This window comes from Aethalodelphis obliquidens, unplaced genomic scaffold (genome assembly GCF_003676395.1).
Source record: "Aethalodelphis obliquidens isolate GAN/ISIS:26980383/991018 unplaced genomic scaffold, ASM367639v1 scaffold44, whole genome shotgun sequence".
Taxonomy (NCBI): domain Eukaryota; kingdom Metazoa; phylum Chordata; class Mammalia; order Artiodactyla; family Delphinidae; genus Aethalodelphis; species Aethalodelphis obliquidens.
In genome coordinates, this window is record NW_020837988.1 from 14,349,218 (window position 1) to 14,375,986 (window position 26,769).

General features: G+C 45.2%; 1 protein-coding gene and 1 pseudogene across 2 annotated transcripts in view; one reads left to right on the forward strand and one right to left on the reverse strand.

The window, feature by feature from the left end:
• The window catches only part of ERN1 (endoplasmic reticulum to nucleus signaling 1), an 82,795-nt gene that overhangs the window by 15,963 nt on the left and 40,063 nt on the right, over positions 1–26,769 (forward strand). For both annotated transcript variants that reach the window (XR_003427651.1, XM_027081195.1), the window contains exon 2: positions 10,502–10,622. Coding sequence is in view for 1 of the 2 variants with exons in the window: in XM_027081195.1 (XP_026936996.1) it covers positions 10,502–10,622 (121 nt within the window). In the remaining variant the exon portion in view is untranslated. The remainder of the gene's footprint in view (positions 1–10,501; positions 10,623–26,769) is intronic.
• On the reverse strand, positions 18,463–20,053 carry LOC113606688 (putative 60S ribosomal protein L37a; annotated as a pseudogene).

The following is a 26,769-nucleotide window of genomic DNA, read 5'->3' on the forward strand; positions in this document are numbered from 1 at the left end:
TTCAGTTATATATATACTTTTTTCATATTCTTTTCCATTATGGTTTATCACAGGATATTGAATATAGTTCCCTGTGCTATACAGTAGGATCTTGTTGTTTATAAGATTTTCTTTCCCATGAAAAAGTCAATATTCAGACCCATATTTCCTTCTTTTTTTTCGAGCATCTTATTCCCGCTAAGTGAAGCAGTCACAGCTCACTGCGTGAGGCTCGTTGGTGTATGTATGTCATTAAAATGGTCCTTGCTGTTCAAAGCTAGACCTTGTTGTCCCATGCTAATCAGTAATGTGCGTTTCCTTGGCACTGGCATGAAAAGAATGACTCGCTTCATCAAAGGCATGGGCAGTGGCCACTGTATCATCATCATCATCAAAGAGCACTTTTTTTAAGCCTTTAGAACTGGGCTGGATAAATGTATTGCAGGAATTTTTTTTTATGGTGGCTAAGTCTGTGACCTTTGACTTTCTGTGATGTTATCCCCGCCCACTTAGGTCGACAGTGAGATCTCAGGAATTTTTATCCAGAGCATTTTTTTAAAGACCCCACCCTGTGTAATTCGCAGTGCCTTTTGGCATACTGGGTGTCTGTGTAGAATCTACAAATGACCAATTTGGCGTCTCATCCAAAAGATCCTACCCCCATATCAGAGGAGAGTGCAGATCTCCATCTGCCCCAGCAGGACAGCTCAGCAGGGTTGAGCCCCAGGCCTCAAGCAATTGAAGCTTATGTTTCTCAGAGAGCCATGATTTAAAGCAGTGAAATTACAGTGTGGTGTAGTGGGCAGAGGTCCAGAAGGGGAAGCAGAGACCGTGGCTCCAGTCCTGTGTCTACAGTTAAGTGTCCGTGGCGCCTTGGGGTAGTCACTTCACCTCTCTGGACCTTGACTTCCTCCTCTGTGAACTGAGAGGTTTGGGTAGGGTGATCTGCAGTTATTTTCATCTCTGAAGTTACGTATCCCAGAAGCTGTAAACAGCCCTTCCTGTTTGCTCTGGGGCAGGTGGCGTGGTGGACTGGGCCAGCAGGGCAGTGGGTAATCTTCAGATGTACCTCAGACAGTGGGGATTCTGGCTAGGGCGAGTCAGTCTGGCCAGGTAGCTCAACTTCAGCCGTATTTCATAGTGTTTGACTCCCATTATAAAGCTCGGCAACATCTGGCAAGCATAGGTGGCAATTATGTCACAAATGCAGTTGTTTGTAGGTAATTTTTATTTAACTAGAGCATTTATCCACTTTCTACTCAACCCCTTCCATTCCCCATCCCCCCAAAAGAAATCTCTCACCAAGTGTAAAGAGCAAAATTGACAGTTTCAGATGAGTTGCTATTATCAGGACTGAAAAATTTGGTATCTAATTGAGTCTTTTCTTCTTCCCCTTGGGGTTTTTGTATGAAGACTTCCTAATAATAGGTTTAACTGCAGTTGAATAAACATGCTCAAATGGATCAAATCTGGCTTTTTGTAAGGCAGGTAGTCCCTTTATGAATTTACGGTCTAAGTTAGACCTTTACTAGTGTAGTTTGTTTACAATGCTACTCCATTAAGGTAAGTGAGCCTAATAGGTTTCTCAGTTTTTACAAGGCCTGAATTGCTGCTGTTTCCCTGCAATGAAGACAACAAAATAATAGTGGCAAGACGCGCATTCTAAATCGAAACCTCAGGGCTTCCCTGGTGGTTCAGTGGTTAAGACTCCATGCCTCCACTGCAGGGGTCACAGGTTCAATCCCTGGTCAGGGAACTAAGATCCCACTTGCTTCATGGTATGGCCAAAAAAAAAAAAAAAAACTCAACCACTAAATGATGGTGAAACCTTGGGTTTTAGTTTTTTTTAATTATTATTAATTAATTAATTAATTAATTTTATTTTTGGCTGTGTTGGATCTTCATTGCTGCACACAGGCTTTCTCTAGTTGTGGTGAGCAGGGGCTACCCCTCGTTGCTGTGCACAGGCTTCTTATTGTGGTGGCTTCTCTTGTTGTGGAGCACGGGCTCTAGACCCGTGGGCTTCAGTAGTTGTGACATACAGGCTCAGTAGTTGTGGCTCATGGGTTCTAGAGTGCAGGCTCAGTAGTTGTGACTCATGGGCTTAGCTGCTCTGCAGCATGTGGGATCTTCCCGGACCAGGGCTCAAACCCGTGTCCCATGCATTGGCAGGCGGAGTCTTAACCACTGTGCCACCAGGGAAGTCCCTGGGTTTTAGTTTTAATATTATAAAATGCTTGAGGGGGCTTCCCTGGTGGCACAGTGGTTGAGAGTCTGCCTCCATTGCAGGGGACACAGGTTCGAGCCCTGGTCCGGGAAGATCCCACAAGCCACGGAGCAACTAGGCCCGTGAGCCATGATTACTGAGCCTGCGCGTCTGGAGCCTGTGCTCCGCGACAAGAGAGGCCGCGATAGTGAGAGGCCCGCACACCGCAATGAAGAGTGGCCCCCACTTGCCGCAAATGGAGAAAGCCCTCGCGCAGAAACGAAGACCCAACACAGCCATAAATAAATAAATAAATAATTTTAAAAATTAAAAAAATAATAATAATAAATAAAATAAAATGCTTGAGGACCTTAGGGATGTGATGCCACCCTAAGAACGAGGGCTTGGTTCCTTGTGGTGAAAGGTCTCCTGTAGCGCCTTTCATGCCCAAGTGTATTTCCTCCTCCCTTGGTGTCGATATAAGTTGATGGCAGAGAGACCGTGAAGACAAATGGAACTGCCAGCTGCTTGAACTTAGACTCTTAGCCTGGGGCCCCAGAACCAGTTGGGGAAGTATCTTCACCTGTTGTGAAATTAGCATACCTTTGCTCTCAGGAATAAAGTGGACTGTTTGAGGAACCTTTTATCAGACCCATTAAAGGAGTAGCCTGAACCACTGAAGAATTGTTAGCTGTCTTGGGTGGTGGTGGATTACACCACATGCAAGAATTGCCACAAATACTAGTTTAACTCTCTCAGTTGCTTAGTTTGGAAACCACACAGTGCTGTTCAGTTAGGCCCTGACCTTTACTGCATCCCAACCAGATACCTGACTCCCATCCAAAGCAAATGTCATGGTTACCTTTATTGACCTAGTATCAGGAAACACAGCAGCCGATGGGCTGATTAAAAGGAACTATATGGTTGATAGATTATTGCTGACCTACACACAGGTAAACAAAGTGTAACAGGGTTTGGAATGATTTTGTAATAGATTGAAATCGTTAAGACGTAGACACAATTAAGTCTCTTAGTATCACCAGTGTTTTAATTCCGTTCTTAATCTTTAGTCTACTGAACTAGGATAAACCCAATGAGGTTTCTGTGTCACTCTGTACAGATGACTGTACAGAAGTCTCCACGTTTGGAGCGGAGTGCTTTACTCTTGGGTCAGGTGTGTAAATGAGACGGGGAGTGGGGAGCAGGGTTTGATTAGAATAAAAATCTTCGTCGTATCTGTCTAATCAGGCCTTTACCTAAGATACCTTCAAAGGAAGGCCTTTGGGAGCTGCTAGTTTAGCCTGCTGTCCTGGTCATTATGAGGCGTACACTCATGTAGGCTGTATTTCTCAACAAGGGACCATTATGTAATGGGTGTGTGCTAGCATTTACTGGGTACGGATTTCAATCTTATGCTGCTTTGGTGAATTCTTGGTAGTTTTTTGGCCATCATTGAGCACAGTCTTCTGCCATGTGGCCAGATGGCATTAGAATGCTTGGTAGTTGTGTGATGCAACCAGAATTGCAAATGGCCAGGTTTTGCTGGAGTTTATAGGCTGAAGTAGATGATATGGCTGCAAATAGAATTGTAGATACAGATGTCCTTTTTCTGAATGTCGTTTAGTGCCTACCGAGGGACTGTGTTACATAATACTATTTTGAGGAACTTCGTGCTGAATTGCACAGGTTTCCTTTTTTTTATTTTTGGAGAGAAGCCCTTTAGGACTGGCATCCGTTATGGCACGCCAGGAAGTGTCTTACCCATACCTCTCAAAATCAGCTCACCCATCCTGCAGCTTTCAGCTGATTATAGCCAGCAGAAGGATCCAGTCTATTTGCCATTAGCCCTCACCTCTGCTTTCGTATCCATCAGAAACCTCCCTCACCACGTGCACACACGCACACGTGCAGTCTTACTTTCTCTCCTCTTTAAGGTCCTTTGCCATTGGTACGTCCCCCGGCAGAGAATGCCCTTCTCACCTCTGAGCATTATTGCTAAGGTTAATAATTATAAGCTCTGATTCCCTAGCACATTCTAATCCATTTGCAATTTATTACTCTACATTTCGTGACATGCAATTTTAATTGTTTTCAAGATTTTGCGTGTCCTAAGTAGCAAAACAAAATAGCTTGGAAATCTCTCTTATGTAATCCTTCCCTCACTTGCGTACCTGTTTTAAGTCTTACCTGTGATACCATCATGTGTATTCATCAACCAACCAGAAGTCCCCTTACTTTCGCTTTACCTCTGTAGCCCGCTGTCCAGTGGCTTTGAGCTGTGGCAGGGAGCCCCGCACTGTACAAGGCAGCCTGGTTGTTGGTGGCAGGTTGTAGGTTCCAGGGATTTAGGTGCACACTACGTTGTGTAAGGATATTCTATTGGAAACATGCTAATATCCATGCTAGACTTAACACAAGTATGGTATTTATAGTTTGGAGGAATGGTTTTCTTAACCTTAAGTAAATAAAACTAAAGTGAGGCTTATACAATATAACATTGCATAATCCAATGAACACTGAAGAAAGATTAGTTAAAAAAAATAAAACAAAACACCAACAACCCCCAAAACCCCAGCCTCTCAGCTAATTCTGGAAATCAGTGTGGTACTCCTAAAAGAAAAAATATATATGTCATTTTGTTATTAGCCAGATTATTGTATTCTAATATTATTATAAATGTTTTGGTCTGTTGGAATGGAGGTAAGAAGAGGAGAAGTTTCTCAGGAAAGATTTTTATTCTAATCATTTTTACTGTTTTTACTTCTACTATGTTAATGCTGCCATATAAATTCAGCTTTTGGAGATGGACACTTGGGTTAGACCCGATCAGTTTGCACACCACCTGAGAAGTGCATGGCTCTCTTGTTCACAGTGTGGGTCTTCTCTGTGTGTGCACAACTTTTGTGTGGGGGTAGAACACACTAGTTTGGGAAATAGAAACGATACTGCGGTACTCTTCAAGTGTAGATCACTTTGGAAAGCTGGATATGAGACATGTGTGCGTGGCCCACTTTTTCCCCTGACTTTGAGATGAAAGGTCTGTGCAAAGTTTATTAATCTTATTTCTGACCCTTGTTATTAGGTAGTCAGTTACCCTGTGGGCTGGTTCTTGAAATACCTATCTGAAATTTAAGAATTCCAATGTTTCTTTGGAAAATGCAGCCTTTTGGGAAACCTTGATGGGGAGCACAGGGCTGCCCTGTGTTCTGCCTCAGAGCAGCATGCAGCCTGCTTCCTGCTGTTCTTCCTCAGGTGCCAGAGGGTGGGTGCAGGGGAGCAGCCACTTCAGTGATAGCCTGGCAGCTGGAACCGAGCCCCGGCCTTGCTGACTCTTCTCCTCCAGCTGCTGGTGGTGAGCCACCTCTGGCCTGACCCACCCCAAGTACTAGTTCAGAAATTGGTGGGTTTGTGTTAGAGGCTTGTTTCATTTGTTTTTGTGCTACCTAAACACATATCTGTCCCTTCTGTCCATAGTGCTCTTTACTGAAGACTTTTTTCTAAACAAAGTTATCTCAGAACTTGTTTTAGAAGACTTTTTTTCTTACCTGAAGTACAAGCAGTTGAGGTCATTAATGCAGGAGCAACTGACAATTAGCGGAGTTTAGAATATTAGAGAATGAAATCGTCGGCGACTACTACCTTTTAATCATCTCTGTATGAGCAGTTGGTAGCTGCTTGCATGTCTTTGTGGGAAATGCAAAGCAAGTGGTGCATTTTATGCAGTGGTGCATTTTATGCAGTGGTGTATCTGCTGGAGTTTGGGAAATCTTGCTTTATAATCAGAACATTGAACATGAGGATCCAGCCCCGGAATTATGTTTTCACGGGAGGGAGTTCTGGCTGAGCAGGGCGGCAGTGAGGACTGTTTTTACCACGGAATCAACACAAGTGAAATAAGCTGGTTTTACAGACACCCACTTCCCTAGCATCATCTGGTCCGAATTGCCAGGCTCCATGGTCCTCAGACGGGGCATTTCCAGAATTGTTATGTCAGGGTCACCTCGTGTGAGAGGACGTATGTGGCCAGACTTCCATGAGGACCAATTGGCTAATGGATGTCTCGTTTTAGGCTGGACTAGATTCCCTGCCACTTACCTCTACAATGTCACTGCAATTACTTTTTTAGAAGTCACTGCGGAAGCCAGGAGTGTATAACCCACTTGTTTGAAAAATGAGTCAGATTCCAGGTAATCAACTTGAAACAGATCTGCAGGATCAGCCTTTTCTCTCTGCTTTCAGGCTCTCTGGAAACTAGTTTGCATAACTCTAGGGCCTGCTGCTAATTCGTCCATTGCAGGGAAAAGGGAGCACCGACAGGGTGAAGGTGATATGCAAGGTCATTATTGTGAAGCAGTGTTTTTAGATGTTTGGGTACAAATAGTTCTCAGCTGTGCTCCATATCGCACATTGCATCTAGAAGCTTATTGAAGTCACGTGAGTTATAGCAACTATATCTGAAAGCAGACATTTTCATGCTTTAAAAAACGCTGGGGGAAAAAGGCAGAAATCTTGTAGTATTAATTTGCCTGATGAGAGAATAACGCTGTTCAGAGTGGCTCGTTCTAATTTGAAAATGTCAAGACCTTCAAAGAAGAGAAAAATCTGTCGGGTTGATGGGGTTTGTGACGTGACTGCGGACATTGTGATTCATTCAGCGCTCTCAGTTGCTAAATTCAACTCCTAGCCAAACCTGGTCTTTTTGAGATTTTTTAGAAGACTGTATTAGTTATGTGATTAGTGTTTTATTTCGAGTCGCCAACCAACCATAGACAATTGCTCTTCCTGTGGTTTCCAAGGTGCTCAAACAAGGCAGGTGGCTTCTGTTTCCACGCTGGTCGTGGAGCAGCACTGATATGTTTTAGTAACTGTTGGCCCCTTTTAATAATATCAGTACTGTGATAAGATGTATTGGAGGCATTTAGTTAATTATAGTTGTACTGTAGGCTTTAACAACAGCAAAACTTTTCTATTCTGGACACACACTCTCTGACTGGGAGACCTCTGTGTTTCTAAACTTTTGTCCCTTGTTTGGTGGATATCAGTGATCAAAGGTGATCAGGTTGCCTAATATCCTGAGGCGGAAAGTGCTTCTGGAACTTAGGGGCTCGCTGAAGCTCCTTTAAATCCCAGCTTGTCTTCCACCTGCTAACTTGTCCATCTCCTTTATATTTTATGAAAACTTCATTGCATATTACATGATCATATTATAGAAAATTTAGAAAATAGAGGAGAAAAACTATGGCTTTAATTTTACAATATTTTCTTCATCTTTTTTTTTCTATAGATATATTAAAAAATAGCTGTGTGTGTGTGTGGTGGTGGGGGTGGTTAGGACTGTTTCAGTCTCAAGGGACAGAAACCTAGTTCCAATGAGTTTAAGAGGGGAATTGACTGCAAGGACTAGGTGTCCATGGGCCCAAGGACAGGAGCTTGGCCAGGCCTGAGGAGCAGTGGAGGCCAGGGCCCCTCTCCCAGCCTTTCAGCCATGTTTCTTCTCAGGCCTCTTCCTTCCTTCCTCCCTCCCTCCCTCTCTCTCTCTCTTTCTTCCTTCCTTCCTTCCTTTCTTTCTCTCTCTTTCTTCCCTCCCTCCCCCCCCCTTTCTTTCTTTCCCTTCCTTCCTCCCTTCCTCCCTCTCATCCAGCGTTTTCCACGTGGTGGAAAACGTATCCGCAGAAATCTCCCAAGTTTAATTGCTTAGTATTTCAGCCACCCAGATTGTTCAACCCAATTCTGGTGTGATTCCCAAGACCTTAAAAATGGTTGTTCCTAGGGTAACTATGTGACAAGTGGAGGGGATTTCCACCTTTTGGCACCCAGATATGCATCCATCTTCCCTTTTCATTTATTCAGTCTTCCACTGCCCCCGCCTGACTTCATGTGGCACCCCACATCAAGCTGCAGACCATTCCCCTTTCTCCGTGAGAGGCAGCCTTCCCACCCCTCCAAGTCCCATTTGGCTGCAGTCCTCAGTGATCGTCAGAGGGTCACTGTTCTCCAGGCCTGGTGCTCCGGGGGATGTGTGTTCCTCTGGTTCAGGTATGAGCAGGTCCAGATGAGGCTTGTCACCATCAGTACCCTGTGAACTAAAATAATTTTAAAACCCCCGACATAGTTGGTGTACAAGACCTTTGGATTCTGCCAAGGGCAGATGCTACCCTTGGGGCTTCCGTTTTCCTAGCCAGGCTGTACTGAGACTGATTTCCTCGTTGCAAAGGTGGCGTTCAAAGCAGACTCTTCTTCTTCATCCTTAAGGCTTTACATGGAGAGTAGACTCAGCGGGTAGGGGTAAGGCTTGCTGTTGTTTCCCTCATTCCAGGTGAGGAGCCCTGGTCCTGGGCAAAGTGGAGGGCGGAACTTCTTCCCCTCTAGGCCAGACACATGCAAGAGGTGAGAGGAAGTTCTGGCAGCCGCTTCGCCCCCTTGTCAGGGGGTTTCCACCTTGGAAAGGGAATGCAAGGACTGGAGTGTTTGTCCTGCCACCTCAGGCTGCCCTGGAGAGAGCCATTAATTGAACTTTCCCTTTTGAAGGATTAACTAGTGTCATCCTGGCTTTTACCAAGAGTGACCAGGTATTCTGGGATCAGGCTTCCACGCACAAGTAACCCTCCAGTCTCTATGTTCTGTGCTAAAAGCCAGCCATACTCCTATATTTTAAAAATAGCATTTGTACCAAAATTCAAACTGTCGCAGTGTAAGCAAGTTGCATTGACCTATTATTATTATTATTATTTTTTGCGATATGCGGGCCTCTCACTGTTGTGGCCTCTCCCGTTGCAGAGCACGGGCTCCGGACGCTCAGGCTCAGCGGCCATGGCTCACGGGCCCAGCCGCTCCGCGGCACGTGGGATCTTCCCGGACCGGGGCACGAACCCGTGTCCCTTGCATGGGCAGGCGGACCCTCAACCACTGCCCCACCTTGACCTATTTTTAATTCAAGACCTACAGGAACCAGCTGATTGGTGGGACAGTATAGTGACAAAGAAAGAGAAAAATCTCATTACAAGGTGGCATTGCTGAGTGGGCCCAGACCTCAAAAGGGTGTTGTCCTAGGAAACCGTACCAGCTATCACCTGCTCACGTGTGTGTACACGCACGCACACACACACACACACACACAGCTGCTCCCATGGAAACCATGTGGATGAGTGTACTGTTCCCAGCAAAGCTAGAGGACGGGCAGGCCAAAAAAAAAAGATCTGTCCAGTATGATTATAACCACAGTGCACATTAAATTTTGGATTCTATATTTTTCACATGATAACATATGCAAGCATTTTTCTATATTGTAGATTCTTTCAAGTGCTATTTTAATAATTACATAATATTCCATTGACTTTGTCATAATTTGTTTCAACCATGTAGAAGTTCAGGTCTTAAAAAAAAAAAATTGAGGTCTTTCCTGTTTTCTGTGTTTGTAAATGGGCTGTAATGAGTAACGTTGTGCAAAGAGCTTTTTCCATATCCAGAGTTATTTCTTTAGGATGTAGAAGTGGAGCTACAGGATCAGAAATATGAGTACTTTTATGCTTTCCAGAAAGGTTGCGCTAACTTATCATTTTCATTGCCAGTCAACGATGGATGAGAAAGTGAATCTCACTACCTTTGGCTATTTTCTGTAAAATTTTTTTTTTAATTCATTAAGCATAAGAAGTACATTTTGATTTAAATTATATTTTGCTTATAAGTAAAGAATCATTTGGATCATGTTTTTTATACATTTTCTTTTATAACATGTCTCTCTCAAAATCTTGGTGTTTTATTATTATATAAACTCTTTATGAGTTTATGAGAACTGTTTTTCCTATTTTGCTTTAAATATTTCCCCCCAATTCCCTGCCTTTTAAAATTTCGTTAAGTGCGTGTGGGTGTGTGTAGGTGTGCTGGCGTTCTTGCAAGATGGAGTCTTGCAAGAAAACCAGGTTTTAGAAGGTAAGATATAACCAAGAGAAGGAAGTCAGTTTGAAAGCTGAGCATACTTTCTCTGTTTCAGTGGAGGCTGCCTTGGATTATTTCAGAATCCCCATCCCTGACGTGTTAGGTCATAAGCCCGTGTGCAGGAAGGATTGCTGCTCAGATAGAATAAGGCAACCTGGTTCTAGTCCTGACCCAGCTGTTGTCCAAGATGTTGTCCGTCTTGTCAGTTCAGCAGCAAACCTTGATGGGAACTTAGGCTCGTCAGCCTCGGTTTCTTCATCTGTAAGGTGGTGGATTTTAGAAGGATAACTCTTGGGGTAAGGGAGGGGCCTGTCTGTGATTGTACATGCCCAAGGTGAGGACTCATATTGACCACGTAGATTCTTCTGCCTCTCATTGCAGATTTTTGGAAGTCCCAGCACTGTGACACTTCCTGAAACCTTGTTGTTTGTATCAACCCTGGACGGAAGTTTGCATGCCGTCAGCAAGAGGACAGGCTCAATCAAATGGACTTTGAAAGAAGGTAATTTAGATTTAGCCCTTGGGTAACATGGACATGTGCTCAGCTGCTTCCAAGGAAACATTCCAGAAAAAGAGAAAAACAGTTATACATTATTTAATAAAATTAAAAAGGATAATGGAGTCAAGGAGAAGAGAGGGGTTGCACTCAAAGGGTATGTTTACAGCTTGAGTTGTGATTATCCGCTAAGTGTACCAGTTGAGACAAGCTATATCTTTCTTCTTATTATTATTATTTTGCTTCTGTCTGGATTTCATGTCTAAATGGCTCTAGGCTTTTCTATTAATAGTTCTGGCTGGTTGGTCTTTAGGAAGACATGCTGCTTTAAATTTTTTTTTGAGTTCTAATGATTAGAATCTTGTAATCATAATTACAAAAAGGTATCTTCTCTAACCTCAAATTACTGATTTGTTTTTATAGAGGCTGAAATAACTGAGGGCTGTAAGATTTGACATTCATCCAAGTTGGTCACTTTATTGGCTCTTTACATCAAGGGAAGTAGAGGACTAAGCTTGTCTCTCATTTAATCTACCGTGCTTCCATTTTATGATCTTGTCTTCCTGGTGATGGTTGGCAGCCTGGAGTCCCAACAGCTGGGAAATTGTATTCAATTCCCAAACTACTCTTCCCTGATAAAAGCCAGGCAAATCCCAGGATTGGGGGCTTCAGAGTCATCTCTATTATTCAGTCCTGTCATAATTCTCCTTTGTCCCTAAATTCAGGTCTGACCGGTATGTTCTCTTTCGTCACTAATCTGTGACTCATTATTCTCATGAGCACAACAAGTGTTTTCCCTTCATTAATAAAATGTTCCAAAACAGTATTTTACATGGAAAAATATTGGTGTATATCAGAAGGTCACACATCATCTTGTCAATTCAGCAGCAAACGTTACCATCCATAGATGCTGGCAGCTGGGGTACCACAGACTGCCCTCCCTCACCTGCTGGGCCTGCTTGGATCAGCAAGGACTTTAAGTGACGAAAAGGACCAGGTCTCTCAGAAGTGAGGGGCCACAAGAAGATGGGAGAGCCCAGTTTGGGCAGTGCCTTACAGTCTCCCAGAATATTATCTGTGCTCTTTCTCCTCATGTTTATGCAGAGTTCTTTATATTTCAGAATTTCTGATGTTGTCCAGAGATGAAAATCAACAAGTCACAAAAGGATTGAGATAAACATTTTCACTGTTAAATGGTAGGGCTGTTCCCTCAGTTTCAGTATTCCCAGGCAGGGCATTTTTGCCCCCAAGCCACTTCATTCTTCTGCTTTGCTTTCCCTTACATGTATTGTTTTGAATTGATCTCCAAGTCTTAATTTCTGCAAGTAGCCTCGGCTCTATCCAACAAAACTGTGTCCTGCCTCGTTTGTTACTTAGCCAAACATAAGAATTAATCTGGGGACTTCCCTGGTGGCGCAGTGGTTAAGACTCCTCGCTCCCAATGCAGGGAGTCCGGGTTCAATTCCTGGTCTGGGAACTAGATCCCACATGCATGCTGCAACTAAGAGTTCGCCTGCCACAACTAAGGAGCCCTCCTGCCTCAGCTAAGACCTAATGCAACCAAATAAATTTTAAAAATTGTTTTTAAAAATCAATCTGTTCTGTTCTGTAACTTAGAGCTTAAAGAATTTGCCTCCTTTTAAATTTAACACATGTTTAGAGAACTTAGTCTGTGAAAGATACTGTATGGGGCACAAAAAAGAAAAAGACAGCCCCTGCCCTCAGGGAGCCCACAGTCGGGAGGGAGAAATGACAAGTACATAGAACTTCAACCGGGAGCAGCCTTGTAACCGCCAAAGAGAGTGCTAGGAACTGCTGTGAGCCCGTGTCCAGCTGCGGGGGCAGGAAAGCCTCCACGCATTGGAGCTGAGCCTTGGCGGATACACTGACTTTCAGTCGGGAGTGAGGCCTGGCAAGGAGCCAAGGAGGCACCAGGTCTGGGGTGTGGGCACTGGTCCGGTTTGGGAGGAGCTGGGGGATGGAGGTGGAGGGAGGGAGGCAGGGGGGATATTGAGCCCTGTGGTAGCTCTGAGCCATTTGTACTTGAGTGAACAGGAAGTTGGGAGCCATTGACGCGGCTGAGCAGGTGAGTGACTCAGCAGGTGCTCAGCTTCCAGATTAATCCAGCAGCAGTGCATGGGGTGACTAGAGACGTGAGACAGACCTGAGAAAGGGGCAGCGGGAAGGGAAGAGGTGGGGAGGATGAGAGGCGTGCCAGCAATAGGATCAGGAGAATCCAGCAACTGGTTAGGTAGGCAGAGCAAGGAGGAGATAAGAGACACTTAAAGGCAGAATTAGAGAAAGCCGATTAAGGCCTAGTAATTTCAAGTAATGAAATTCAATTCAGTGAAATTTCAATATGTTCTAAGTCTCATTGTTTTTCTGAGAAGAAATTGGCTTATTTTAGCTAAATTCAGCCCCGGGTAGCCTCTCTGTCTCTATTTCTATACAAAGATTAAAGATGGTAACATATATAGAGACCCTGAGTTTTCAATTTAATTTTAATCTTGCAGTTATCACTGAAGATTTCAAAATTGGTATTTCTAAACCATTAATACGTAAGTAGATTATAAAGGTATCCAGATACTGTTCTAGACCCTGAGGATACGGCAAAATACTTGCCCTCATAGAGCCTTCATTCTATGGGGTGAACAGATACAGAGATAAAGTACATAGTGGTAACTGACAAAGGATTAATCTCCAAAATATACAAGCAGCTCATGCAGCTCAACATAAAGAAAACAAACGACCCAATCCAAAAATGGGCAGAAGACCTAAATAGACATTTCTCCAAAGAAGATGTACAGATTGCCAACAAACACATGAAAGGATGCTCAACATCACTAATCATTAGAGAAATGCAAATCAAAACTACAATGAGGTATCATCTCACGCCAGTCAGAATGGCCACCATCAAAAAATCTACAAACAATAAATGCTGGAGAGGGTGTGGAAAAAAAGGAACCCTCTTGCACTGTTGGTGGGAATGTAAATTGATGCAGCCACTATGGAGAAGAGTATGGAGGTTCCTTACAAAACTAAATATAGAACTACCATACGACCCAGCAATCCCACTACTGGGCATATACCCCGAGAAAATCATAATTCAAAAAGTCATGTACCACAATGTTCATTGCAGCACTATTTACAATAGCCAGGACATGGAAGCAACCTAAGTGTCCATGGACAGATGAATGGATAAAGAAGCTGTGGCCCATATATACAATGGAATATTACTCAGCTGTAAAAAGGAACAAAATTGAGTTATTTGTAGTGAGGTGGATGGACCTAGAGTCTGTCATACAGAGTAAAGTAAGTCAGAAAGAGAAAAACAAATACTATACGCTAACACATGTATATGGAATCTTAAAAAAAAGGTTCTGAAGAACCTAGGGGCAGGACAGGAATAAAGACGCAGACAGAGAATGGACTTGAGGACAAGGGGAGGGGGAAGGGTAAGCTGGGACAAAGTGAGAGAGTGGCATTGACATCTATACACTACCAAATGTCAGATAGCTAGTGGGAAGCAGCCGCATAGCACAGGGAGATCAGCTTGGTGTTTTGTGACCACCTAGAGGGGTGGGATAGGGAGGGTGGGAGGGAGACAAAGCAAGAGGGAGTGGGATATGGGGATATATGTATATGTATAGCTGATTCACTTTGTTATGCAGCAGAAGCTAACACACCATTGTAAAGCAATTATACTCCAATAAAGATGTTTTAAAACAAAAGTACATAGTGGTGATAAGAGCTGTGGAGGAAAGGAAAGCAGGGAAGTGGAACAGGGAGTGCCAGGTAGCTGGGCTGAGGTGGGGTGGGCGGGGATGCAGTTTAAAACTGGGACCCCCACTGAGAAGGTGCCATTGAGCAAGAACCCTTGGGGTCAGGGGAGTCTTTAGGCAGAAGGCATGGGTTTCGGGGGGCAAAGGTGGGTGCGGTTGGCAGGGAGAAGAAGGGCAGAGAAGTAGGAGTGGCTGGAGTACAGTGAGGAGAGGAAGGAGAGAAGTAAGAGAGGAACTGGGAGGCCAGTCATGTTAGGGGTACAGTGCTCCCTTAATGTGTGTGTGTGTGTGTGTGTGTGTGTGTGTGTGTGTGTGTGTGTGTATGAAGTACAGTTGACTTACAGTGTTGTGTTAGTTTCAGGTGTACAACATAGTGATTCAGTTTTTTTTGCAGATTATATTCTACTATAGGTTATTATAAGATACTGGGTATAATTCCCTGTGCTATACAGTATATCCTTGTTGCTTATCTATTTTATGTATAGTAGTTTGTATCTATTAATCCCATACTCCTAATTTGTCCCTCCCCCGGCCTACCTGTCCCCTCAGAATATTTATTGTCCCCACCACTGCCTGGAACACAATTTATAGACAATAACCTATATATGCACACAGTTTTAAAAAGAAATATATTACCCAACTGGTAATCTGAAATAATAAGAAAGTAGTTTTTAATTACAGGTATGTAATTTAACATGTAAAGGCTCAGACACATACTGATACATACCAACACTCCCCCTGTGATTGAATGCTGTGCCTGTTAACACTGACTAAGAAAAATGCAGACTAGGATGGTGGCCGGATTTCCAAGATGGTGAACAATTCTCATAATATTCCAAACAAAAGAAATACATCCCTACTTGATTTATACAGTAGTCACATTTTGAGAAGATTCATTGTGTAAACTTGTGCAAAAAGTGCTTTTGTGCTCCTATATAAAGCAGTGTAGGTTGTACACCCAGATAATTAAAGGTTTTTGGCCCACGTGAGTGTCTGGCAGGACATAAGAACAGCCTGCAGATATGGGGCAGTTTTCAGCTCTGCAGGGCTACCTAGGATTCCTGGTCCCCACCAGGAGGGCCCAGTCTCTGAGACCACCAAGAAATGCCCTCACAGATTTCCTGAGCACTGCCTGTCGAGCAGTGCCCTCCCCAAGGAGACCACAGGTATAGGGCCTGGTAGCTGGTGTTAAGGATGTTGTTTTTTTCAAAGCCATTGGAGGAATCTGAGCAGAAGAGTGATATACCCTGGTGTTATGGACTGAATGTTTGTGTCCTCCCCACATTCATATGTTGAAGCCTTAACCCCCCTCAATGTGATGGTATTTGGAGGTGGAGCCCTTGGGAGGTGACTGGGTTTAGATGAGGTCATGAGGGTGGTGCCCCCATAATGAGATCACTGCCCTTACAAGAAGAAGAAGAGACCAGAGCTCACTCTCCCTCCACCACATGAGGACACAGTGAGAAGACAGCTGTCTGCAAGCCAGGAAGAGGGCTCTCACCATAACTCAGCCATGCCGACACCCTGATCTTGGACTTGTAGCCTCCAGAGCTGTGAGAAATAAATGTCTGTTGTTGAAGCCACCCAGGCCATGGTATTTTGTTATGGCAGCCTGGGCTAAGACACCTGGCCTCTACTTTACAGGATCAGCAGGTGCTGTGTTGAGGCTGAACTGACAGGGCCAGGTGGAGGCTACTGCACTGGTCCAGGCAAGGGAGGACGTGGGCTTGGCCCTGAGTGGCAGTGGGGAGTCAAACTCAAATGGAAGAAACTTGCCGATGCTAACAGACCCCTTTAAGTCATCAAACTGGGGTTCTGTAGAATATATACCTGTTATTCCACTTCATGGTTTCCTAACTGTTTACTTTTTTCAGGGGCCAACAGACTGGGAGTGTTTTTTTTTCTTTCTACAGAGTGGTTTTGGCAGGTGCTTTTGTTCCTCAACCAAACATGTGTCGCTGTTCCCAGAAATGGAGATTTCTCACACCACAGCAGCAGACTACACTTAGTACAGAAAACGAGTTTTATTTGTTTTCAGAAACTAATTTGAGTCCTGGCATTTTACCTTAGGTGTGATCTTTCTAAGCTGTGACTTTGTAACTGTAGCAGCACCACTGTCTGTCTCTGAAATGTCACCAGTGAACATGGCTGAGTGTGTTTCATTGCTGCACTCCCAGCCCGAATACAAACTGAGAATGTTGCTGTCATGTTTTGTGTTAGATTCATTTTACAGAGCTTGCCTTGGCTTGGTGGAGTTAAAGGACTTTTTTCGGTATTGCCACGGCCGGTTTAGGGCTTCTTACACGCCCCTTGGAATACTAGTTAATGCTAAGTTTGACTCTCAAATCTTCATCAAATTGCGGCTTATTCTGTAGCAACCCCACTCCCATTTCCTTCAATCTCCTTTCCAGTAATAGTAGGTATGGAGGACTGGGCCTACTTTAGTTAGTTAGTTATTTACTTACTTATTTTTTTGGCTGCGTCGCGTGGCATGTGGGATCTTAGTTCCCCGACCAGGGATCAAACTCGCGACCCCTGCATTGGAAATGCGGAATCTTAACCACTGGACGGCCAGGGAAGTCCCGGACTGGATCTAATTTAGAACCATTCTTTACTAACTATAAAAATATGCTGCTCTCCCAGCCAGACAGGTCTAGACTCCTGAGATGTCCCCTGAATGGTTAATATTGGAGATTTCTTATGAGGGAAGGATTAAAACAAAATTAGTTATTTGAAACTTGAAGAAAATCTTCCCACATGACTTTCTAAAACCATGTGCCTCTTTTCACAATTCCTACTTGTGCTGACAGTCATGGTGCACCCAGGCTAGAAAAGAGTGATGCTCTGCCCCTTGGTCACCACGTCCTGTCCCCTGGACTCGTGAAGGGTCTCCCAGATCTGACTACTTCTCCCTGTCCCCCTTGCCAGTGTCTCAGCCCCGCTCTCGACATCCACCTCCTGGATCCACGTGACAGTTTCCTGACCGCCATCCCTGCTGCCTGCCTTATGCTCCCATTCACCCAGCACGCAGCCCTTGGACATACCCTCTAGAAAGATTACCTGGACCGTGCTGCACCCCCTGCTGAAATGCACTTGGTGTTGTCTGGAGCAGTGCTACTCCGTGTGTGGTCTTCCCACCCCTGTTCCTTGTCCACGAGAAGTACAAAAAGGGAGCATTAGCCTCATCCATGGTGGGTTGGAATTTTCAACAGCTGGCCCTTCACCACAGTTAGTTTGCGAAGCACTGGACCCCGGGGTGGAGTCTGAGCTCCTTAGCACACGTGCAAGGCCCTTCCCAGTCGGGCTCTCACCCCCCTCTCCAGCCTCAGCTGCTTGTTGCCGCCACGATATCCTCTCCAGGTCTCGGAGACATCGGGCCTTTGCTTATGTCCCTTCCCTGCCAGCAGCCTGCAGTGTTGGGCAGGCCCCTGTTTATCCATTAAGACCCCCTTCACATCTTACCTCCTGGACTCCTGCGGGGTGAGAGCCTCCCTCATCGAGCTCCCGGGGCATTTCATTGAAGCCTCTCTTACGACACTTCCTGTTTGCTGTGAATTTTTTTTACATTTGTCTTCCTACTGGACTTCTAATTCCTTGAGGGTGGGGTCTCTGGACAACGAGGGATGCTCTAGTAAACTTCTGTGACACCCAGCACTGACTCAGGCCCCAGGTAACCCGGAGAAACAGGTGAAGCTGGGCTTTGCCTCCTCAGGATGTACTGTCATGGAAGGTTCCAGTTCCTGATCTTGAGTTGCACATGGCTTGTTGTGACTTTCTGCAGTTGGTTTTCCGTCCTGTCCTTCAGGCGGTGCGCATGTTCCCCTGAAGAGTCCAAGATTTGCCCTCAGAGGTGTGAGGGAAACATGAGAAGGGGAGGTTGTGAAAGGGATGACTTTTCATTAGTAGTTCTAATCTGTTTTCTCTTAAGGAATTTTCTAGGCTTAAGATATGCATCACTACCTTTCTCCCTCATTGCTTAAGCACAAAAAAGGCGTTCATTTGTTCTCCATTGTTTCAGAGGACTGAAAATTAAGTTTTTGAGAGGGGCTGTGAGAGAGGCCTGTTTCTGCGTTTGAGTCTCTTGAAAAAGTATTTTCTCTCTTTCTCTTTTTTGTGTTTCATGTTTTATCACGAACGATTCTAAACATATACAAACATCGAGATAATTATATAACGAAGCCTCTTGTACCCATTACTCAGCTTCAGTAAGCACCAGCTGGTACCCAGTCTCGTTTCTCTGTACCCCCATTCACGTCCCTCCCACACACCTGGGATTTGCTTCAGAATAATACGTCTCACCGTCCGGAGGGCCTTATGAATTTATGAATAGCAGTCATCACACGCAGTAGCATAGGTTTCAGCTCCAGCGGGGGTTCTCTGCAGCATTGCTTGCAATGTATCGGAAGACAGTTGTGAATGTTGAAGCACCCAGTAAAAGGCCAGTTTGGGCTGTGACTTCGTTACTGTTCTCTTGCTCATCATCATGGCTCAATTCATGGCTCAAGAATGAATTCTGTGAAGTCAGTGACATCCTGAGAGGCACTGGGGCCTAGTCCCAAGCATTAAATTGTCTTATCCTCCTTCACGCTTGGTTATAGTTTTAATTCCTTCACAGCTGGTTATAGCACGCCGTGTGCTTTTTTAGGTCTGAGTTACTTCTGCTGAGGTGAGGATGAGTAAGACCATAGAGTTCGACAGCCTTTGGTATGGGTGGTTTTTCCGATGACCTTGGTATTTCTACAGGATCGTCTTTATCACACATGACATTTGGTGACTTACAGAGATTACCCTGCAAGAAAACTCATAGCATCTTCCCCCAGTTCTGATGAGATTTGGAATTTCACTGTGGATTTTAGGAGCTTCTGATTAGATGTCCATTTTATTTTATTTATTTTTGTTACATAAACTAACCTGTGCATCATAGGCTAGAAACATTGCAAATGGTGGTGCTTCTACTGGTCCTTCAATTCCTTCGGTCTTCTGATGACAGACCTTACTGTGATGGCAGGTGGTGTTGTAGGTCCAGGCACCGCCAGCTACCGTTTTCATGCAGGAACCACAGTGCCAAATGCCCACAGCTCGTCTCTTCACCTGGTTTTGCCACGGAAGGAACAAGTGTACTTGGCGTGCTGGCTGCTTTCAGTTTTCTTCACCGTTTTCCTGGGGGCGGCACCGTAAGGGCCACATTTACCCACGATTCCGACCTTCTTGGCGCATTTAACCACGCCGCCGTAACCTAGGTCCAAGCCCGAGAGCTAGACGTCTATTTTAAAATGCTGTCCTCAAGAAAGCTGAACTTCGAGGAACATTTGAGACTTGCCACCTTACAACCTGGACCTAACAACTGTAAGGGGAGTTCAAGGCGCAGGTAACCAACGTTCCTTCCCTCTGGAGGGAGGAAATGAGGATTCCCTGATTGGTTCACTTGAGTGCATGAACCATATTGGGGAGAGTTAAGTTTTGAGTTAAGGGTGTGTGTGTGTGTGTGTGTGTGTGTGTGTGTGTGTGTGTGTGTGTGAGAATGGCCTTGTTTCTACCAATAAATTTTATAAGAAGACAGTATTCGACCCTTAAGCATTTTCTTGAGGAAGTGGCAGCTTTTGCCTTCAGACTAACCGATCTAGTTGCACCATCAGCTAGGGTCAAAATCTCCATGTCCTCTTTAACTCATTCCTTTCCTGCACTTCATTTTTCTGATCAGGACAAAGTCCTGTTGACGTTCTTCTTCCCCTCCTGTTTGGTTCCTGCCCACCACCCTCCCTGCCCACCCTCCCCTGCCCCCACTGGCACAGACCTTCTCACTGGGGTTATGGCATTGCTTTCCTCACTACCCTTTGTGTTTGCTGCTGCTTCTCTGTCTCATCTGCTGTGTCCCCTGGTGCCTGCCTGTCTCACCTTCCTTCAGAGACTTGTACCACGTTTCTCTTCTTCTCAGAAGCCTCCAGCTGCTCCCTCCTTAGTGCCCACCACACCACCTCCCAAAGTTTCCACCCCTTTCTCCTCCAAGGTCTCACCCCCTACCATGCAACCACCTTTCTTGTTTTGCTCGCAGAAGGAACGAGGCTCTGAAATATTTGGCGTACGGGGATGCTTAAAGGGAGCATAAAAGCAGTTGGGACTTCATTTGTGGTCTTTTGGTCCTTAAATACCTTTCAGGAGGGCCAACCCAAAACATTTCTGGTCGCTGCTGGAGGTGCACTTAGAAGGGTCTGGTTTGCAGAGTTTCTAGCTGTGTCACGACATCTTACTCGTACCTGGAGAGGCCTCCCAGTCAGAGAGGGAGCTGGTTTTAAATGCCAGGTGTGTCGGGGCCAGCTGGGCGGTTGTGCTTTAGAAAGAAGAGGTTAGGAGGAGCAGGGCAGTAAAGCCAGTGCCCATCTAGATTCCTCCGGAGAAGCAGTGTGTTCCAGAAATATCGATGCTCATCTAGGGAAGGGAAGAGAATGATCTCGTAGGGCTCCTTGAGCTCCAGTCAGATGTGCAGCCTGTTCTGGCAGCTTCTGTAATCAAAGCGATCTTATCCCTTCCTACCTGAAAGTAAGTCTGCCCAGAGTCTCCTCCAGAGAGGGGCTGTCGGTCCCAAACTGCGCTTTGAGACAATTATTTAAATTGTGGTTGACTTCATCAGAGGCATTTTTCTGTGTTTAGGGAAGCCTGAAATAGTGCTGACCGGGTCCATCTTGCTCGTCCCCTGGGTTTCTCTTCTCTCTTCCAGCCCTGTGACATTGTAGGATCAGGCTCTCAAGATTTATACTACAGCTAAGGGTGGGCAGGAAGAACAGGCCTTTCTTTTCAACCCCCTGGAAAGGTATTCCTTAAATAGCTTCTTTTTTTTTTTTTTTTTTTAGCTTCTCTTCTTAAAATTTTTTTCATTTTAGAAAAACTTCAACACACACAAAAGTAAAGAGAATAGTAAGAAAGCCGCATGCACCCAGCCACCCAGCTTCAGTGATGGTCCACACATGACTGCCCCCTCCCCCTCCTCCATCATTTTTGAAGCAAATGCCATATCATTTTTTCCCATAAATTTAAGTAATTTTTAAATGTGAGTGAACAAACAGAGCTACACCTGGGCAGTTCTTTTTGGCTTTTATCATGTAGGTTTCTGTGTGGAAAAGTCCTTCTCCTTAGGATAAACTTATCAGAATGATTATATCCCACATGCAGTATTGGATATCTTAAGTTATCGACTTCTTTTCATTCTGCAGACAGGATTACCTGCTAAGTATGAGGGGAGCAAAGACCCGGGCAGCACTTACACGGGAGTTCACGCTCTGATTATTCATTGAACCGTCATAAGCCCCAGGCACTTGCCTGTGTGTATTTCACAAGAAACAAAATAGATAGTCCCTGCCCTACAAAATGCTTAAAATTCAATCCAGCCCCCAGATTTTTGAGAACCAGAAAGGCCACATGCAATTAAGTGCCTGTCACCTGAGAAATGTGGTAAGTGCATCATAAGAACTTACCAAGCGAATTAATTCCCTGGCGGTCCAGTAGTTAGGACTCCACACTTCCCCTGCAGGAGGCCCAGGTTTGATCCCTGGTCGGGGAACTGAGATCCCACAAAGCGGCGTGGCAGCCAAAAGAAAAAAAGAAAATACCAAGTGCAGTAGGCGTTCAGTTTCTGATTTCCTGGAGAGAGGGGCATTTGAAGGACAAGCAGAGGTGGATGGACGGAGTTGCGGCAGGTCATGGTGAGCGCAGAGACTGACATGACAGCATGGGCTGAGTCTGGGGAGGAGATGTGACGAAGAAGAATTGGGCCCAGGTGTTACAGAGCCTTGAATGCTTAAGGCCTGTGGTTCCTTTGTGTGCGGAGGGGCCCTGGGAGCCCCGGCAAGCTCTCGAGGCACTGCAGGTAGTTTTAAACTTTTAAGAGAAATACAGCAGCGCTCCACAGTGTCAAACACCACGCCTGAGGCAGTCAGTACTTTCCAACGTTAGATCGCGCTACTTGCCTTTCAAGGACGTGTCTTTGCACAGCTGAGTTTTGGGCTGTGATACAATTCAAATACCACCTGGAAATCAACATGGCACGGTAATCAGAGTGGCTGTGTCTAACAAGAGTAGAAGATTTGGAATATGTGCAGCGCCCAACAGGTACACACATCCCACTAGTGAGTAATTATGGTTAAGAATGAAATAAACATTTCTCTCTCAGTTGACGTGTAGTATTATTTTTTTCCACGTGGCCTCTAAGTTGCGAGGCCCTAAATACTTAAGTCGTTTGGACCTAACCACTGAATAAATGGAACCATTAGGTATTTCTTTTGGCCTCGGGCCTTGTGAAGAAATTACCAAGACACTAAGGGTGCTGTGAACCCAGAAAGTTTGGGAACCTCTGACCTGAGCCACAGAGATGGAAGGTATTCAGTCGGCAGAGGGGAGCCCTTGTAGGATTTTACGTGGAGGAAAGACAAGAACAGATTTGCCTTTGTCGGCCCTCGGGCGGTGGGTGGAGTGCACGTCTGAAGGGCAGAGATCTGAGACAGGGAGCTTGCCGTAGAGCCAGTGGGAAGTGGTGACTGCCACATTTTGGTGAAGGAGAGGAAAAGGAGGACATAGATTTTTGAGAAACGTTTAGTAGGTCTAATCTGATAAAACTCAGGATCTAATTGAATGGGAGAGGGTTAGAATTAAGAGAAGGTGGGGGGAGTCAGGAGAACTCTGAGGTTCCAGATTGTGTGACCGGGTGGAAGTGGGGTCAACGAACCGATCTGGGGGATGCAAAAGGAGGAGCAGGTTCAGGATGGATGACGGGTTCTGGGGCTGAGAGACTCCATAGCAGTTGGAAGTGGGACTGGGTCAGGGGCTCTCCTGGAGAACGTTGCCAGATGTCACGTGGGAGAAGGATTTGTCAGTGTTTATTAGACTCGGCCACTGGAACTTGACACTGGCAGTTTGGACCTTATCCTGAGGGTAGGGGCCAGAGAGCAGCGCCTTGAGAAAGGTATGGAAAGTGAGAGGGTGAAACAGAGGATCCCGAGTGTTGGTTTCCCAGTATGGCTCAGCGTCAGAATCACCTCACATGTGTTACAAATTCAAATTCCCTGGCTCTACCTACAGAATCAACTTCCTGGGGGAAGGACCTAGGAATCAACATTTTAAAAACTATAGGCAAAAAAAAAAGTGCTTTTGAAGAACCTAGGGGCAGGATGGAAATAAAGACACAGATGTAGAGAATGGACTTGAGGACACGGGGACTGGGAAGGGTAAGCTGGGATGGACGAAGAGAGTGTCATGGACATATATACACTACCAAATGTAAAACAGATAGGTAGTGGGAAGCAGCCGCACAGCACAGGGAGATCAGCTCGGTGCTTTGTGACCACCTAGAGGTGTGGGTTAGGGAGGGTAAGAGGGAGGAGTTATGGGGATATATGTATATGTATAGCTGATTCACTTTGTTATACAGGAGAAACTAATACACCATTGTAAAGCAATCATACTCCAATAAAGATGTTTTTAAAAAAATCTTTCTGGAATTTTGGTAGGAATTGCATTATACTTGTATATCAGTTTGGGAAGAATTGGTATCTTTTCTATGTTGAATCTTCTGTACTATGAACATGGTATGTCTCTGCATTTTAGATCTTTTATTTCTCTTATCAGCATTTTGAAGTTTTCAACATATAAGTCTTGTCTCTCTTTTGTTTGATTTACATCTAAGTATTTTTTTAAGAACTGTATATGATACTGTGTTTTTAATTTTGATATCAACGTGTTTATCAATTGATTTTTGTGTGTTAAAAAAATTTTTTTAAAGATAAAAAATTCTAGACAACGTACACATTGCTGGCGGGAAGGCACGGCCCCTTTGGAGGACTGTGGCAGTTTCTTGTCAAGTCAGATGTAAACAGTATGGCTCAGTCATTCTACTCCCAGGTATTTTCCCAAGAGAGATGAAAATATAGGTCCAAAGACGTGTACGCAAATGTTCCTAGCAGCTTTATTCACGTTTTTTCAGCCCAAAATTGGAAATAACCCAAACATCCATCCACAGATGAACAATTGATGGTATGCCCATACAGTGGAGTACTATTCAGCACCAAAAAAGAACAAACGGATACACTCAACATTATGGGTGAATTTCAGAAACATGATGCAGAGAGAAAGAAGCCAGACAGAAAAGAGAACCTCCTGTATGAATTCCATTTGTGAAATTTTAGAACAAACATAACAGATCTGTCAGTGGTGTCTGGGGTGGGGGTTAGGGTATTGAATCTAAGGGGATATGAGAAGATGTTTCAGGGTGATGGAGATATCCTGTATCTTGATCGTGAGGGTAGCCACGTGGATGTGCATGTTTTTCAAGACCCATCGAGGGAATTCCCTGGTGGTCCAGTAGTTAGGACTCTGTGCCCTCACTGCCGAGGGCCCAGGTTCGATTACTGGTCGGGGAACTAAAATCCCACAAGCCATGCAGCATGGCCAAAAAAAGACTCATCAAACTGTACACTTAAAGTGGATGCATTTAGGAGAGAACGGGGAGCATGTACAAAGGAGGCAAGGGGACCCCAGAGGTTTGGTGTGTTTGTAGGCAGAGGGGAAGGAGTTAGCCAGAAGGATTTGAAGATCCTTGGAGACAGGATACCGTCTGGGGGCTTTAGATGTGTGAGTGTGAAATATCTGTGAACATGAAGGTGAAAACGTCCTTTTATAGAGATGTGAAGGGAAGGGTGGGGTTGGGCAAACCTGGAGGGTGAGGGGTAGGAAGTTTCTGAGAACCCGCTCTGCCCCCCTCACTTCCCCTGTGCCACAGAGGGGAGTCATGTGCGGAGAGGAAAGAGCCTTGAGGCAAGGGGTGAAGGTCTGAAACACCAGCTGTGAGGAACGGGGAACAGAGGCCAACCAGGAAATAGATAAACATATCTCCTATGACATGGGCCCAGCTGGCCACACATGTATTTTGGTATCACACACGTGATTATAGTGTTTTCTTCGGCAGTGCTCAGAAGCCTGGGCAGAGGAAAGGGGATTGCTAGGTGGATTCTGGGTTGAGGGTTGATAGAGCAGAGCTGCTGGATTGTAGAAGTGATCAGCAATGGATATCCAGGCAGGGCAGGAGTGGAAGTGGGAAGGAAACTAACATTTATCGATTGCCCCATTCAGTAAATATACTGAGCAGCTCCTGTGCGCCAGGCACTGTTTTAGATGTTGAGGGTATAGCAGGCAGCGAAAGATAAATCCCAGCCCCCTTGGATCTTCCAGTGGCCCGAGTCAGACGTTAAAAACATAAGCAAAATACACAGTACTTTGGAGGTGGTCAGTGTCATGGAGAAAAATTAAGCAGGGAAGAGGGGTAGGGAATCCTGGGGGGTAGGAGATGGTCGTGGAAGACCTCTCTGAGATGGTGACATCTGATCGAAGACCTCGGCACAGGGAACAGTAAATGCAAAGGCCCCGAGGCAGGGGCAGGCTTGGCAGTACTCAGGAATATCCTGTATTCCAGCATGGCATTCCAGCATTCCTCCTCACCAGAATAGAGTGAGGAGGAGATAATCGGAGAGCGCCAGGGGGGGTGCGGGAGGGTGGGGTTGTGTGGGATTTGTAGGCCGCTGTGTGAACATCGGCCTCTACTGAGTGAGATGGGACCCATCAGAGGATTGTGAGTGGCGGGGAAGCATAATCTGATTGACGTCTTTAGAAGGATCACTCTTCTCTATCAAGGCACTGACTTACAGTCTTAACACATATTTAACCTTCTTTAATCCACACGGAGGTGCTGCATGAGTTTGGTGTTATTATCTCTATTTCCTTTTTTCTCTTCACTGATGAGGAAGTTGAAGCTCAGAGAGATTTGGCGGAGTAGGATTTAAGCATAGGTCTTTCTGATCCCAAAGGGCACACAGACTAGGAGAAAAGGGAGCGCCTGAAAGACAAGGGGTTCCAATGATGTTGAAGGGATGCTGTGAGTAGGAAACAGGATGATGGAATAGACCACGGAGTTTGGCTTCTGATGGCAGGTGCTGGCGGAGAAATGAGCGTCAACAGAACGGTTTGAGGCTTGCCCGCCTTCTAGGAGAATGGCGTTAACAAAATCGGGTAGTCAGACCAGTCTGGAGAGAAAGATGGAGGGTGTGATTTGGACAAGTGGCGGTCAAGGTGCTGGCAGGAGATAGTGGAAATGTCCAGTCAGTCCAGAAAGAAGAGCTCGAGAGATGGGGACCTAGAATTTCCCCACTGTGGTTATGGTTGAAGCTACAGAGATGGATGTGCTCTCGGAGAGAACTGAGGGGAGAACCTGGAAAAGTTCCTCCCTGTTGTAGTAGGGAGTGGGGAGGAGAGGGGAGAGGAGTGGGTGGGAGAGAGAGAGAGGGAGAGGTGAGTGAAAAATCAGTGCAGTGCAAGGGCCACAGAGGCCAGGA